The sequence below is a fragment of the Ceratotherium simum genome, chromosome 11 (genome assembly GCF_057802395.1).
Source record: "Ceratotherium simum simum isolate JZ-2026a chromosome 11, ASM5780239v1, whole genome shotgun sequence".
Classification (NCBI taxonomy): Eukaryota; Metazoa; Chordata; class Mammalia; order Perissodactyla; family Rhinocerotidae; genus Ceratotherium; species Ceratotherium simum.
Genome location: NC_141910.1, coordinates 47,980,920 through 47,995,348, shown reverse-complemented (window position 1 = coordinate 47,995,348; position 14,429 = coordinate 47,980,920). Strand labels below are relative to the sequence as shown.

Genomic DNA, 14,429 nt, shown 5'->3' with positions numbered 1-14,429 from the left:
TCCTGGGGATAAATAGGCATGGACGTGACGAGAGGCGTGGACGTGATGAGATGCTACGGGCTACAACAGAGTTGTGTGCATAGTGGTGGGAGAGGACAGTGGAGAACACAGCATTCTCACTGATGAAGAATAGTTCACAGAGGAGTTGTTTATGCTATTCGAGTCTCAAATATACCTCAAGCCTCTGATATGTCTGAGAAAAGGCTACCTTTGGGTCGAACCTATGAAATTGCTTTCTTTGTCGAAAATGGTTGCACATTGGCTATTTCATATGATTCAACCTAGTTTCTTTGTCATGACGATTCAGCCTGTCATGTGGTCTGGCGTATGTACAAATGGTGTATTTGTGCCACAAAATAAATGTCTGACCATTTTGTAATAGATTTTGCTCACTATATGTCTGATATCATGTGAAAACAGAACAGATTTTTTTTCAAGCATTTGGAACGCCTTTTAATTCCAGATATTAATGAATGTGAACAGCCGGGACTCTGTGGTCCTCATGGAGAGTGTCTCAACACAGACGGTTCTTTTCACTGTGTCTGTGAGCAGGGTTTCTCAATCTCTGCAGATGGCCGTACATGTGAAGGTAAGATAAACCATAAGAAATCATATAGTTATTGCATTTATAAGCAGAGAAGAGATTGCTTTCTATTTAAACAGGCAAAGTCTCTAAGACACTAAGAGATACTCATAATTTAAGGCCTCAAAACATGTATGCATCAAGGTGGCTCCTACCTGAAATCACATTCCAGGGGTTCTTGGGATTTGCAAATAGGATAACCTAAGGTTATGACGGTGAAAATACTCAGAGGATTCCACTGCTGGTGCTGAATTAATGAATCGAAATGTGCAGGATGTAATGATTTTAAATGTACTTGGGAGACCTAAAGGAGAGCTGTGGCGACCTCTGGTGTAACTCGAGGCTCTGCCAGTTTTGGTCCTGCTTCGTATAGATCATCTTATCATTTGGTTTATAAAAATATCTTGCTTGATTTTTCTCTGTACCATTGTCAGCAGAGGTTTTCCAGAGTTATTCTTCTAGTGTTCTTAGCTCTAAGCCAGTGTATTTTCTTACCTGTCAGTATTTAGTATCTCCTAAAAGCTACTTAAGTTGTAAGACATTAAGATAACACTGTTGGCTTCCCGTTTGCAACCTCTGTGTGTTTGCAGGGATACAGCATTGGTTATATTCATAAGATTTATGTTCTTGATGACTTATTATAGTTTGATAAATTGAGGAATAATTCATCAGAACCTTTTTAAAAGTAAACTGAAAAGATGCCCCAAATTATACTTTCAATCCCTCTCTTTAAGAATCTAGGTTATCAAAACCCAGCTATGTCTTAAAGAAGTAAATTGTGGAGGTTCTGTTCTGGGCCTGTGATAGTACCCAAATTCTTTGCTGTAAAAAATAGTGCAAGAGGAAGTGTCTGCTCTCCTGGCTCGTACCACAATGGAATCAAGCCGAGGAGCAGCGACCAGGTTCATCTGAAACTAATTATTATATTGGGAGGAATAAACCGATCTTATAAAAAGAAGGAGATTGTTGAAATTGCTCTCCTGCTGAGCAGACAAAACATTGATGCCAAATTTGGCTTAAAGTGAAAGAGAGATAGTGCCGGGTGGAGTTTGAGCAAGCAGATTTTGAGGGGTGTGGAAGTGATCAAAATTTGGGAAATGGAGAAAAACATTGTAAAAACGTGGCCATGAAAAATGTATAAGGACTCCGTGTTTCAGTGGTTGGAGTTGTACATTAATTTTATATTTAGAGCTCTTAAGAAAGACATTGCATGAATGCATTCATTCTCCTGGACAGATCCCTGCATTCCCTGGCAGAGGGATAGGATACTGACCCATGTGAGTCACTGATAAAACCGATTTGCCAAATGCACGTTTCCCTGCATTGCAGAAAGGTGCAGGTTTGCTGCTTCAGTTAGCTCTAAAGCATGGACGGTAAAGGCTTGCCTCACTGAAAAATGCTCCAAGTTGTAATTGCTGATGGTTGTGCTGTGTAAAAACTATGTTCAGAAAAAATGTAAGTCATCTGAAGTGCTCACTAGTCAAAGCTATTGTTCCAGAAGAATATACCAATATAAATATATTCACGTTTATTTTGTCTTTTATACTTAGTAATTTTTCTTTAATTCTGTATCTTTTTAAATACTGATTTAAGCAACTGGAGAGTTACTTGCAGTTAGTTGCAGTTCTAATTTTGTTAGGCATTTACTTGGCAAGGACTTGAATTTAAAAACGTGTTTGTAGAAAACGTCTAGTGCTTTGTAAATTAGTATACTATAGTATACTTTCTTTGACACTTGGTCCCTTATTTTTACTTCAGAAACTGGACAATTTTACAAGTAATAAAATAGGTAATTTATAATATTGTGTTGCTATATGGCAGTATAACTAGAAATCGCTGTAATGGTCAGGCATGTTATTCCCTTTCTAGAATAAGCTTTGCAAGGCTTTCGTTTTTTATGAGCCTAACCCAATATATTAAACTGGTCCAAATTTTCTTTTGTTAGACTTAGTTTCAAACTTGTGTCAGTTGCAGTATGTCCTGATTCTACCCCTGGCTATGGTGTAGGATGAAGCCAGCCCGTGTGATCAGGATTTAGCTATGGAGCTGATGTGCGTAGACCTTGAATTAACATTGAGAAGTGACTAGCACTCTTACTTCATGCCCTTCCACCGACTTACTTCTGAACTTCTGGTTAAAGCAGCCAAAACCATGTGGACACTGGGGCTGCCATACCCTGCTGTAAGTAGGCTAAATGGATCCTGCCCAGCTGAGAGAAGGAAGGCTCTTCCCTGATTTCCCATGGCATGGAGAGTTGTCAGCGTCTGATCACTGTTATTGAAACACAATGAAGAGGCATACTCTGTCAACATGAGCCGTCTCCTGCAAGTAGCACAGCAGATTCTATAGAAATAAAAACAGCACCACTGGCTCCTTCCTTTCCCTTCTGTATGTGGTACTCTGGGAGCACGTGCCTGGGAGGGGAAGGAGAAACACCTTGCTTCTCCCACATGAGATGAAGAACACCAGCGTGATGAAGTTCCAGTGGAGTGGGAAGTAAGTGGTGGGTGAGCAGCTATTTATTCATTCACTCAACAAGTAGTTACAGAGCACCTGCTTTGTGCCAGGCACTGTTACTGTTCTGAGGGCAAAACACCCAGTTCTTGTCTACGTGGAGCCAGGAGAGGAATCAGGGATAAATAAGTAAATAGTATATATAGAAAACTATGTTTTTGTATTTAAATAATATAACATCATTATACTTTATAGATATAAATAAGTGCAGGGTGCGACATGCCATATGTAATATAATGCACAGGTGGTTTTTCTCAAGTCCCATACGTGGATGTCAGAAAAGTGCGGGGGAACAAGACCCTTTGATTGGCTTCCTCCTCTATACTTTCCTTTCTTCTCATAACCACAGTTCATCTCTGGTTATGAGAAGCTTTTATCTTGTGTAGAAAAGCAAAGGAAACTTTTTGCGTCTTTCACTCAGCTCACTGTTTTATATCCCAATTTATCTTATCCATTTGTTTTAAAATAAAATTCTTCTGCTCTTTTTTTCCATTTTTTTATTGTGGAATTTTAGTTCATAGGAAAAATATTTATCATTCCATTTATAAGCTGACTCAGGGTTTGGTTTCTTCATCAGCAGAATGTGTGTGAGTGGGAGAAGAATAGGGAAACTTGTGACAGTCGGATTCCTAAGTGTCACCACGTCTGTCCCCAGACCCCCATGGAGAAGTGCCTCCTGGTCTCTGACTTTGCATCACTCCATTCACCTTCCTCTCTGCATGCTGCTCTCGGCCAGGAGCCCCTGTGCTCTCCCAGTTAGGCATCCAGGTTGAGTGAGAGCTTGTATGACAACAAGTGGAGTTGGGGACATCAGACATCTCTAGACCTCACTGTGCTTTCCAGCGTGTACACACAGTAGAATCTTGACTCTTGTCTAGTAGGGACCCCAAAGGAGCCCAGCAACACAGAGGGAGCATCAGTGGCTTACAGAATCTGGTTAGTCATGGCTAATTAGGCCTCCAAACCATGACCAAAATCACTCCCTAAGGCCTTGTCTTTTAGAAAGCATCCTCATTCTTTCATTCATTTGACAGATATTTATTAACTGTATACTGTGTACCAGCCACTGTTCTAGGTACTGGGGCTATGTCAGCAAACAAAAAAAGATCTCCACTTTTATTGAGGCAACAAACGAACAAACTACATATATGCTAGAAAGTGATAAACCCTATGGGAAAAAAAAAAAATAGAGCAGAGTAAGGAAGGTCTGAGGTCTAGAACAAGGAACGGGAAGCTGGTACGATGCTAACTAGGGTGGTCAGAATTGGCCATTCTGCCTCTGTAATGTGGGTTTATGAAAGAAATATTAAAGTTTTGTGTGTAACAAATGAAGCCATATTAAGTGCCTTTTTCAAACTAGTTGTCCACTGGCTAAGTGATAATAGCTTGTCAATAAATAGACAAGAGGGCATGAGATTGTCTGCTGAGGGCCCTTTTCACATTGCCAGCGTGAATTCTGTTATCCAGACGGGAATGAAAAATCAGAGTACAATACCAAGAGCAAACCCTAATGTAAGCTGTGGACTTTGGTTGATAACAGTGTGGCTATGTACATTCATCGATTGGACAAATATACCACTCTGATTCGGGGATGTTGATAGTGGGGGAGGCTGGGGAAGGGGAGGGGAGTTAGGGAATATGGGAACTTGCCGTGAAATTTTACTGTGAACCTAAAACCGCTGTTAATAATGTTTTTTAAAAATCGGACATTTCTGAAATTACCTATTTTTCATCAGAAAGGAAAAATCAAAACCTTTAATTTTAATTCTGTATTCCACTCCTATATTTTCCTCCCCTGAACGTTGTTGTGTATTTCTCATTTTTCAAAATAGTACCTCAGATGGAGTATGTTATCAGAAGCTTCTGCTCCCAGTTTCAAAACAATTCTTGTATTGATTCAAAACTTGAGAACTATAGTATTGGAAGGGGACTTCTTGTAACATCTAGCCTGAACTCTGAATCCCACAGTATTCAAAGAATCAATCTACAGAGACTCTGATCCCATAACCTTTTTAGATATCTACTATAAACCACTTCTTGCTAACTCATTCGTTTGAAAGGGAAAATACAACAAATGCAAGTGGTAAGGATGGGTAGCTTCTGGAAATTTACTGAGAACAGTGATATCAGAAAGACTAAAAGAAGTTGGATTCAAACTCTTAGGCCAATTTTGTGTTCATTGAGAACCAAAAAATGCAGTAAAGGCAACTTTTGCCAAATCAAAGAAATAAAATTGAATTGTGAGCAAGTGTGGTTTTGTTTTCAGACTTTTAGGTACATTTTCTACGAACAGCGTAGAAAGAAAGTATAAAACCATTGTTGTCAATGCTCCAAGGCAATTGGTGGTTTTGTGGCATGGAGATAGAACTTTATATCTATCACCAAAGAGAAAATATTTTTGAAAATGATTTAGCCAAGTAGGACATTGAAGTATCTGACACAATGATATATTACATCTGGCTGCTTGGCCCAAAGATATTTAGGGTTTTTTCCCAGTAGTTTTAGGGTCAGAAACTGAAAAATCTAGTGAGAGAATACAATCTGAGTGTTTTCTTACTTTTCTAAAGAAAGGGAATTTAGGTTAACAATAGAATTCTTTCTCTCCCACTTTTGAAAAGAAAAAGGATCAGAGAACATTCCAGGTAAGGAAGGGAAGTGGCTTCTTCCTGCTGTAAAGGCTACTGTTCTTTCACACTCACTCCTCCTGTGAATGTACTTCTGCAGAAGTGAATGAAAATGGATGTTTAAATCATTAGGGAGAGAGCTGAGGAAATTTTGCTGGAATAAGCTGCCTTTGGACCTGGAATACATATTTTCCATGCACTGCTTGATTATCTTCTATATATCAACATTTTTATAAAGAAATTCATAATAGTAGCAAAAAAATTCGAGAGTTCTTCCTAAGCCTTTTATCACTGCTGACCTTCTAAAACCCCAGAGCTATGGAAAATCATCTGTTCATAGAAGGAGAAGTAAACACTTTCCTTGCAGCCAAAAAATAGACATGAAACTGCCGGAAAGTGAGGTCTGTGAACAGGCAAGCTGCCTCTCACACCTTCCACTGCCACCCAGCTCACATCTGGGGCACCAGGCTTCCTGCATCTATTTTGGTGAGTCTCTTGACACCACCAATGACTGAGTTCTTGGTAGGTCATGGAAGGTTGTTATGAGTAGTATTTTTATCCTTTAGACCTAAATTGTAATGCTTAATATATTGATTCCAGAATCAGTTACTTGTTAGGTATCTAACTAATAGAATATTATGTGGTTGTCTTGGACTCCCAGTGTGAGTGGACTAGAGATACTTCATATATCTGATTTCGTGATTTTATTGAAACAAATAGCAATGATGATAATAGCTAGCATTCACTGAGTTCTTGTTATGAGCCAGACAGTATGTTAAGTGCTTCGTACCCACTTTCTCATTTAATCTTCACAACAAACCTATAGGAAGGTTAAGTATTAATGGTATGCTTTTAGCTGCAATGAACACTTAAAATAAGGAAATTTATTGTACTAATAATAAGTGCAAAGATTGTCACCGCTCATCTCCTATAGGTCTTTATTCAATGAGACCTTTTCTGACCACCCTTTCTCACGTTCACTCACCCCTAACACTTCTTGTTCCCCCTCGTTGCTTTTTTTTTTTAACTACCTTATTGTACTTCTTCGTCTTGTTGGTTCTTTATTATCAGACCCCACTGCTAGACTCTAAGGCTGATGAGACAGGGATCTTGATCTGTTTTGTTCACAGCTGCACGCCATTCAGAATAGTTAGGGCACAATAAATATTTGGTGAATGAATGAGAGGATGAAGAGATGGTCTGTAATCATCCTGGACTATCAGGAAAACAGACGTAAGATTACTCCAAATTGTGTGTGTTGTGCACTTTTGTGAAGCCGTCCCTATTTTTTGAAGACTTAATTCTCTGAAGCACACCCTGCATAATTGTTGGGTATAGCAGTGGTTAAGAAGTTAGACTGTGGAGTCCAAGTACGTGGGCTTGAACTTACTCCAACACTTCTAATCTACGTGAACTTGGGTAAATTCATAAAGCACACGTGCCTCAGTGCCCCATGTGCATAATGAAGATACTAATAGTACCTACAGAGGGTTGTTGTGAGAATTAAATATGTTGATGTGTGTTGGCAAGTATCAACTTAGAGTGGAGCCTGGCCCATAGAACATGCTTCATGAATGTGAATTATTGTTGGTATTTTAGCACTTCTTACACTGGCACCCTAGTTATTGCCATTTGTTTCCTTAATATGTGGGCACTTAAAGGAGGGAGCATTTAACATCTATTTTTATATGATCAGTGCTTACAAAATAACACATGATCAGATTATGTAAGTATTTGTGAATTAAATTGTCTAGTAGTTCTAAATCCAGGTCTGGATATAAATGGATTACTATATTCTATCTACCTTTAAACCCCAAATTTATTTAAAGTCATGTAGACTATAGTACAGTAGCTCATTTATACATAATTTGCTTTAATTCCCCACCCTTTGTTTTCTTTCAGAGTTCCGTATGACTGACATGCCCCATTTACCCCACAAGTATTTCAAGTTTTAAATTTTTCGTATATCTGTTGCCAGTAAACTGATGGCTAATGCTGATGCTTGTTTGCATTAAAGCATTGGAGTTGTTATTTCTAGAGGTACACTGTCTGTTTTCTGTGGTTTCATAACTGATCTTTCTTGGCCTCCTATTTGAATATAGAAAGAGAAAAATTAGAATAGTGAAAAAAATGGGAATTTTTTGGCTGATCATATGTTGCCCCTGGGGCCTAAGTGTCAAAAAGATGAATCTGGGGTTTGATATGTTTGGCCTGTACTTAGGGCTTTCTCCCGGTCCTTACTGGCAGCACCTCTTAGTGTAAGGAAGACTATATGAAAAGAGAAAATGTACAGCATGGCTCTAAAGTTAGAATAAGATGTTTATTTTTTAGAAAATCTCAGGTATAAAAATGTAAAACTATTAAATTAATGCAAAGATAATCCAAATGGTTATAAATAAATATAAGACAAAATAGTAGTGCTTTTTAAAAACTTATACAGTATAAAAACACAAAATGTGTATTTCACATATATTATCTTTTGCAAGTAACTGTGGTAGGAGAAATATGCAACTGAAGTTCAGGATATTTTCAATAAGTATCTTATGGAAAAAGTTCTTTTGAACTTTTTCTGAATGGCATGGAATTTGTTCATATCAGAATTTATTCAAATACTCCACTTTCTGTGATAGTCCATTATATAATGGAGATTATTAGGATTATTCTTGACCTTCAGGAATAGAAAAGTTTTTTTAAAGCTTTCTTCTTATTTCTTTCCTTTAAATTTTTAGAAATGTTTTTTTTTCTGTAGCATATTGAAATTCTTCTTGTTCACTTCTCCAGTTTTTAGATAATATTCTGTCAGTCCATAGTGGAAAGAAATAAGAAGAAAGTGGCATTTTAGGTTCAGAAATAGACTTTGATTCTCTTTTTCTCGAAAGAAACATGGATGTCTCGAAAGAAGCATAGATGACTTGTGTTTACAGGTTTTGCTTTTGTGAAAAGAAAGTGTTTTGTGTCTCTTTAAAAATATACTTCTTTTCAACTTAATTCAGAATTTTTCCTTTAAATGTCACAGATATTCAGTTTTGGATTTTAACCTATAATATCGAGGTTTTATTGTAATTAAACAAACATCTGGCACAGACAGTGGCTTCCCCACGCAGCTCCTCTTAGCTCCACCCCACGTCCCTGTTCTCTGAGTGGGAAGGTATGAGCCCAGTGCAAACTGCAGGCTTTCATAGCTGTTGAATGACACAATGCCCTTTCCAGCTACAGAGCCTTTGTGAGCTCCCTCAATAAGGAAAACTGAGACAGAGCACTTGCCCCATTTTCTTGGTCTTTTACTGCATGAGCTTGTTAATAACAGTTTGAAATGTAAAAGCGGAAATATTCTTCTTGGATTTTTTTTTAAAGTAGCTAATCTAAAATGATTTCGTTTGTGAGGATTTTCATCCTTGACCTTATTTTGGATGATAAAGAGAGAGTCTTCTTCTGTACATTTATCCCACTTTCTTGTCTTCAAAAGCCTAATGGAAATGAGAACTAGGGACATAATTTAAATACTTGAAAAATTCTTAGTAAACACCATTCTTTTGGGTGTTCAAAAAAAATTACAAAATTTAAAAACTCACTAATTTTATATTTTACCTTCATGTAAAAGAACATTTACTAGCTATGATTATTTTTAAACTTATGAAAGGGCACGTGGAGTGGGGAAAGAGAGGGGAGGGGGACCCCGCTCTCAGAGGGCCAGGTGAACTCTGGGCAGGGAGTGGAGCCGAATTGATCCAGATCTAGTATCTCGTCATCAATGCTTAACAATCAGATATGACCTCCACTTGGAACATTAAAAGTGTCTTTCTTCCATTTTCCATTATCTCTTTAAATATTCATAATTCGTAAACCCTATATCCTAGAACATTAGGATTCCAGTCTATCCTAAATACATAACAATGCTGTTATAATTCTAAAAAAAGGATTCAAAAATTCACTCCATAATAATTCTCCATCACCTTCTACAGGACAAAATAGTAGCATATTCTGGACAGAGGATTCAAGCAATTTCCTTGACTTGCAGTGGGTCATATAGAAATGTAGTTAAATTTTTAAGGAAAGATGTATTGCATTGCATGTGTTCTCTTATTTTCACCTATATTCCTATTTAAAAAAAAAAACAGAAACAAAAGTAGCTTGACTTCATTTTGCACTTGGAGAAAATTAAATTTCAGAGTATTTGGATCACTTAGATACAGATAGGGAGTGGTGATCAGGATTACTACTCAGAGTCTCTTAATATTTTAGTCGGATATATATATCTCTGTTACCAATGGGAAAGAGAGAGACAAGATGAGCTTTTGAAATGGTTAAGATTGTCTTTAACCAGGAAATATAGCAGTATGGATTGGCTTTTTTTTTTTAAGTAAATTTTTTAATTGCTTAAAATGCATAAAGAAAAGTACATAAATCATAAGGTTACAGCTTGATAAACTTTTAGAGTGAGCACACTTGGTAATGAGCCCCCTGAACCCTCCCTCAAGCTTCCTCCTGGTTATTACCCCCTCCCTTCCCCAATACCCACACACAGCAATAACCACTATTTTGTCTTCATTACTGTGGCTTGCTTTGGCCTGTTTTTGAACATTGTATCAATGGAGTCATATAGTAGGTACTTGTTTTTGTCTGGCTTCTTTCATTCAACATTATGTTTGAAAGCTGCATCTATGTTATATGTAGCAGTACTTCATTCATCTTCTTTGCTGTATAGTATCTCACTGTATGAATATACAATTATGTATCCATTTACTGTTGATAGACATTTGGGTTACTTCCAGTCTGGGATTGTTGTGAATAAAGCTTTTATGAATATTCTTGAACATGTCTTTTAGCAGACATAATCATTAATTTCTATTGGATATTACCCAGAAGTGTAATTTCTAGGTCATAGAATATATGTATGTCTCATAGATAACAGCCAGCTTTTCACAGTACCAGTTAACACTGCCACCAGCTAAGTGTGAGCGTTCCAGTTCCACATCCTTGTCAACAATTGGTATTGTCCTTTTAAAGGTTAGCCATGCTGAGTAACGGTATCTTATCATGGTGTCAGTTTGCATTTCCCTTATGAGGACTGATGTTCAACAACTTTTCATACCCTTATCGGCTCTTTGGATATTGTTTCAGTTATATAATTCTGCACAACAAACTTCTTCAAAATGAGGTGCTCAATACAACAAATTTAATGAAGTCCAGTGTTTTAATTATTTCATTTGATATCAGTACTGGTTGTGTCCATAATCTTTGCAAGCTCTAAAGTCATTATGATACTCTTATATTGTCTTCTAAAAGCTGTATTGTTTTATATTTTACATTTGGAATCTGTAATCACCCTGAAATTGATTTTTGCATATAGTGTGAAATAAAGGTCAAGATTTACTTTTTTTAGGAGAAAAAGTGGACGTCCAATTGGGTCGTCACCATTTATTAAGAAGAGCACTTTTCCCACTGATCTATAATGGTGACTTTGTTATGAACCACATGGTCATATATATATGGGTCTATTTCTTCTTTGTTCCATCCATGGGTTTATTTATCTATCCTTGCAACAGTGGCATATTGTCTTAATTACGGTAGCTTTATAGTGAATTTGAATATATGGCACTATAAATTTTAAATTCTTCAATTTTGTTCTTGAGATAGTCGGGGTTGTTCTTGGCTCTTTGTATTGCTATATAAATTTTATAATCAGCTTATCAATTTTCACAAAAAACTGCTGAGATTTTGGTTGGAATTGCATTGAATCAATAGATCAATTTGGGGAGATTTGATATTTTACAATATTGAGTCTTCCAATCCACAAATATGACAAATCCCTTTGTTTATTTAGGTTTTTTTTCATTTGTCTTGTGTTTTGTTGCAGTTTTTTGTGTAGTCTTACACAACATTTTTAGACTGATTCCTAGATTTTCAATGTTTTTATATTGTTATGAAAGGTATTTAAAATGTTTTTACCTTTATAATTGTTACTACTGTATACAGCTACAGTTTGGTTTTTGTGCCTTGATTTGTGTTCATGACCTTGCTAAATTCACTTATTTCTATTAGTTTATCTGCAGGTTCTTTTGTATTTTTTACATATACAATTATGTTGTCTATAAATAATGTAGTGCTATTTTTATTTATTTTCTTTCAATAATTATACCCTTTCTTATCTTATTACATTGTCTAGAACCTCCACTACAATGTCAAATAGAAGTGATGGTAGCTAGCTTCCTTGTCTCATTCCTGATCTCAGCAGGGAAAGCATTTAGTATTTCTTTAAGTATGGTGTTTGCCATAGGTTTTTTAAAAGAAAATATGTACTTTTTATCAGATAAGGAAATTGCCTTCTATTTATGGTTTGCTAAGAGTCTTTTTCATGAATGGTTTTGAATTTTAATAGATGCTTTCTCTGCATCTATTGAAATAATTATATTAGTTTCTCCTTTATTCTGTTTAATATGGTGAATTACATGGACTGCTCTTTTGAAACAAGATAAAAGTTTATTTCTCTCTATGTAGCAGTTCAAGGATAAGTTATCTAGGGCTGAGAATGCAGGTCTACACTACTGGAACCCAGATGACAGCTGTATTGTTCTGCTATCCTTGACATGTGGTTTCTATATCATAGTCCAACTTGGTAGCTTCAGTCCCACCATCACATACACATTCCACCTGTATTAATTTTCTTTTTTTAGTGAAAATACTCTTCCATTCTTATAATAAAACTCACAGTAATGATGTAGTATCCTTCTTATATATCTCTGGAGTCAAATTGCTAACATTTTCTTGAGAATGTTTGCATCCATGTTCATGAGAGAGATTAGCCTTTAATTTTCCTTCCTTTCGATGTCCCAAGAAGTTATAGAGTCATGGTTGTTCTGGTTTCGTAAAATAAGTTTGAAAGTTTCCCCTCTTTCAGTTTTTCTGGAAAAGTATGTATAAGACGCATGTTAGTTCTTCCTCGGATGTCTTGAAGAATTCTGGAGCGAAGTCATTTGGGCCTGGAGTTTTTGTTTTTGTTTTGGGTGTGTATGTGTTTTGACGGTTTTATAATTGCAGTTAAGATTTCCTTAAAAGATAAAATAACATTCCGTTTTTTGTGCTAGTTTTGGTAGCTTTTGTTTTTCAAGGAATTTATCCATTTTAGGTAAAATTTCCAATTCATTGGCACAAAGTTGTTCATATTATCTTCTTATCTCTTCATACTGTCTGTAGAATGTATAGCGATGCCTTTCATTTTTTATTTTAGTAATTTGTGTTTTCTCTGTTTTGCTCTTACTCGCTCTTAGGGATATTAGTCTTTGCAAAGAAACAACTTCTGTTTTCCTCAGTCTCTGTTTTCTATTATGTTAATTTCTGCTTTTATATTTATTTTTCCTTTCTACTTTCTTTGGATTTAATTTGTCTTTATTTCTAACTTCTTGAGATAGGTCTTTAGATCGTTAGATTTTTAACATTCTTCGCTAATATATGTGTTTATGACTATACATTTCTTTCTAAAAATGGCTTTATCTGCATCCAAGTTTTGTTATGTTGTATTTTGTTTTTCAGATAAAAATATTTTAAGTTTATTGTCATTTTTTTCTTTGACCAATGAATTATTTGGAGGTGTTTTGCTTGATATCCATATATTTGGGGATTTTTAATTATCTTTTTGTTATTAATTTCTATCTCAATACCACTGTAGTCAGAGAACATACTTCCAATGACTTCAATCCTTGAAATTTGTTGTGACTCAAAATATAGTCAATTAGTAACTATTCCTTTCATACTTAAAAACAATGTATATTCTGCGGTTGGACCTATGTACGTTAATTAGGGCCAGTTTGTAAATTGTGTCATTCAGGTCATCTCTATCCCTGTTTTTTGTCTGCTTATTACATAATTTACTAAGAGGATATTTTATAATATCCCATTGTTATGGAGATTTATCTGCTTCTAATTTTAGTTTGTTGGGTTTTGTTTTGTGTGTGTGTGTGTGTGTGTATATATATATATTTTTCTTTTGCTGGGGAAAATTAGCCCTGAGCTAACATCTGTTGCCAGTCTTCCTCTTTTTGCTTGAGGAAGATTGTCCCTGAGCTAACAGCTGTGCCAGTCTTCCTCTATTTTGTATGTGGGTCACCACCACAGCGTGGCTGACAAGTGATGTAGGTCCCCCTGCAGGATCCGAACCCGTGAACCCGGGCTGATGAAGCGGAGTGCGCTGAACTTCACCACTATGCCACAGGGCCAGCCCCTATATATTTTTCTGACAGTGGAATTAAATATAGAGTTTTGTATCTTCCTGGTGGGTTGACCCTTTTATCCCTTTAAAATATCGCAATTTGTCTCTACCAATGCATCTTGCCTTTAAATCTGCTTTGTCTTTTATTAGTATAGCTACCTATGCTTTCTTTCAGTTAGACTTTGCATGGTTTGTCTTTTCCCACCTTTCCATGTACTTATATTGAAAGGTCTTTCTCTTATAAGCAGGATATATTGGTTTTTTTCTAATCAGGATTGACACTCTTTTTTTTTTCTTTTTTTTTTTTTTTTTTTTTTTAAAGATTTTATTTATTCAGTTTTTCCCCCCAAAGCCCCAGTAGATAGTTGTATGTCATAGGTTCACATCCTTCTAGTTGCTGTATGTGGGACTCGGCCTCACGTTGGACGGAGAAGTGGTGCCTCGGGGCGCGCCCGGGATTTAGTTGGAGAATTTAGTTCATATACATTTAACATAATTACTG

The 14,429-nt window shown here is 36.3% G+C and overlaps 1 protein-coding gene across 18 annotated transcripts in view; it reads left to right on the top strand.

The window, feature by feature from the left end:
- The window catches only part of LTBP1 (latent transforming growth factor beta binding protein 1), a 384,533-nt gene that overhangs the window by 310,213 nt on the left and 59,891 nt on the right, over positions 1-14,429 (top strand). For all 18 annotated transcript variants that reach the window (XM_087436922.1, XM_087436919.1, XM_087436921.1 and 15 more), the window contains one exon: positions 464-589. In XM_087436922.1, the coding sequence (XP_087293048.1) occupies positions 464-589 (126 nt within the window). The remainder of the gene's footprint in view (positions 1-463; positions 590-14,429) is intronic.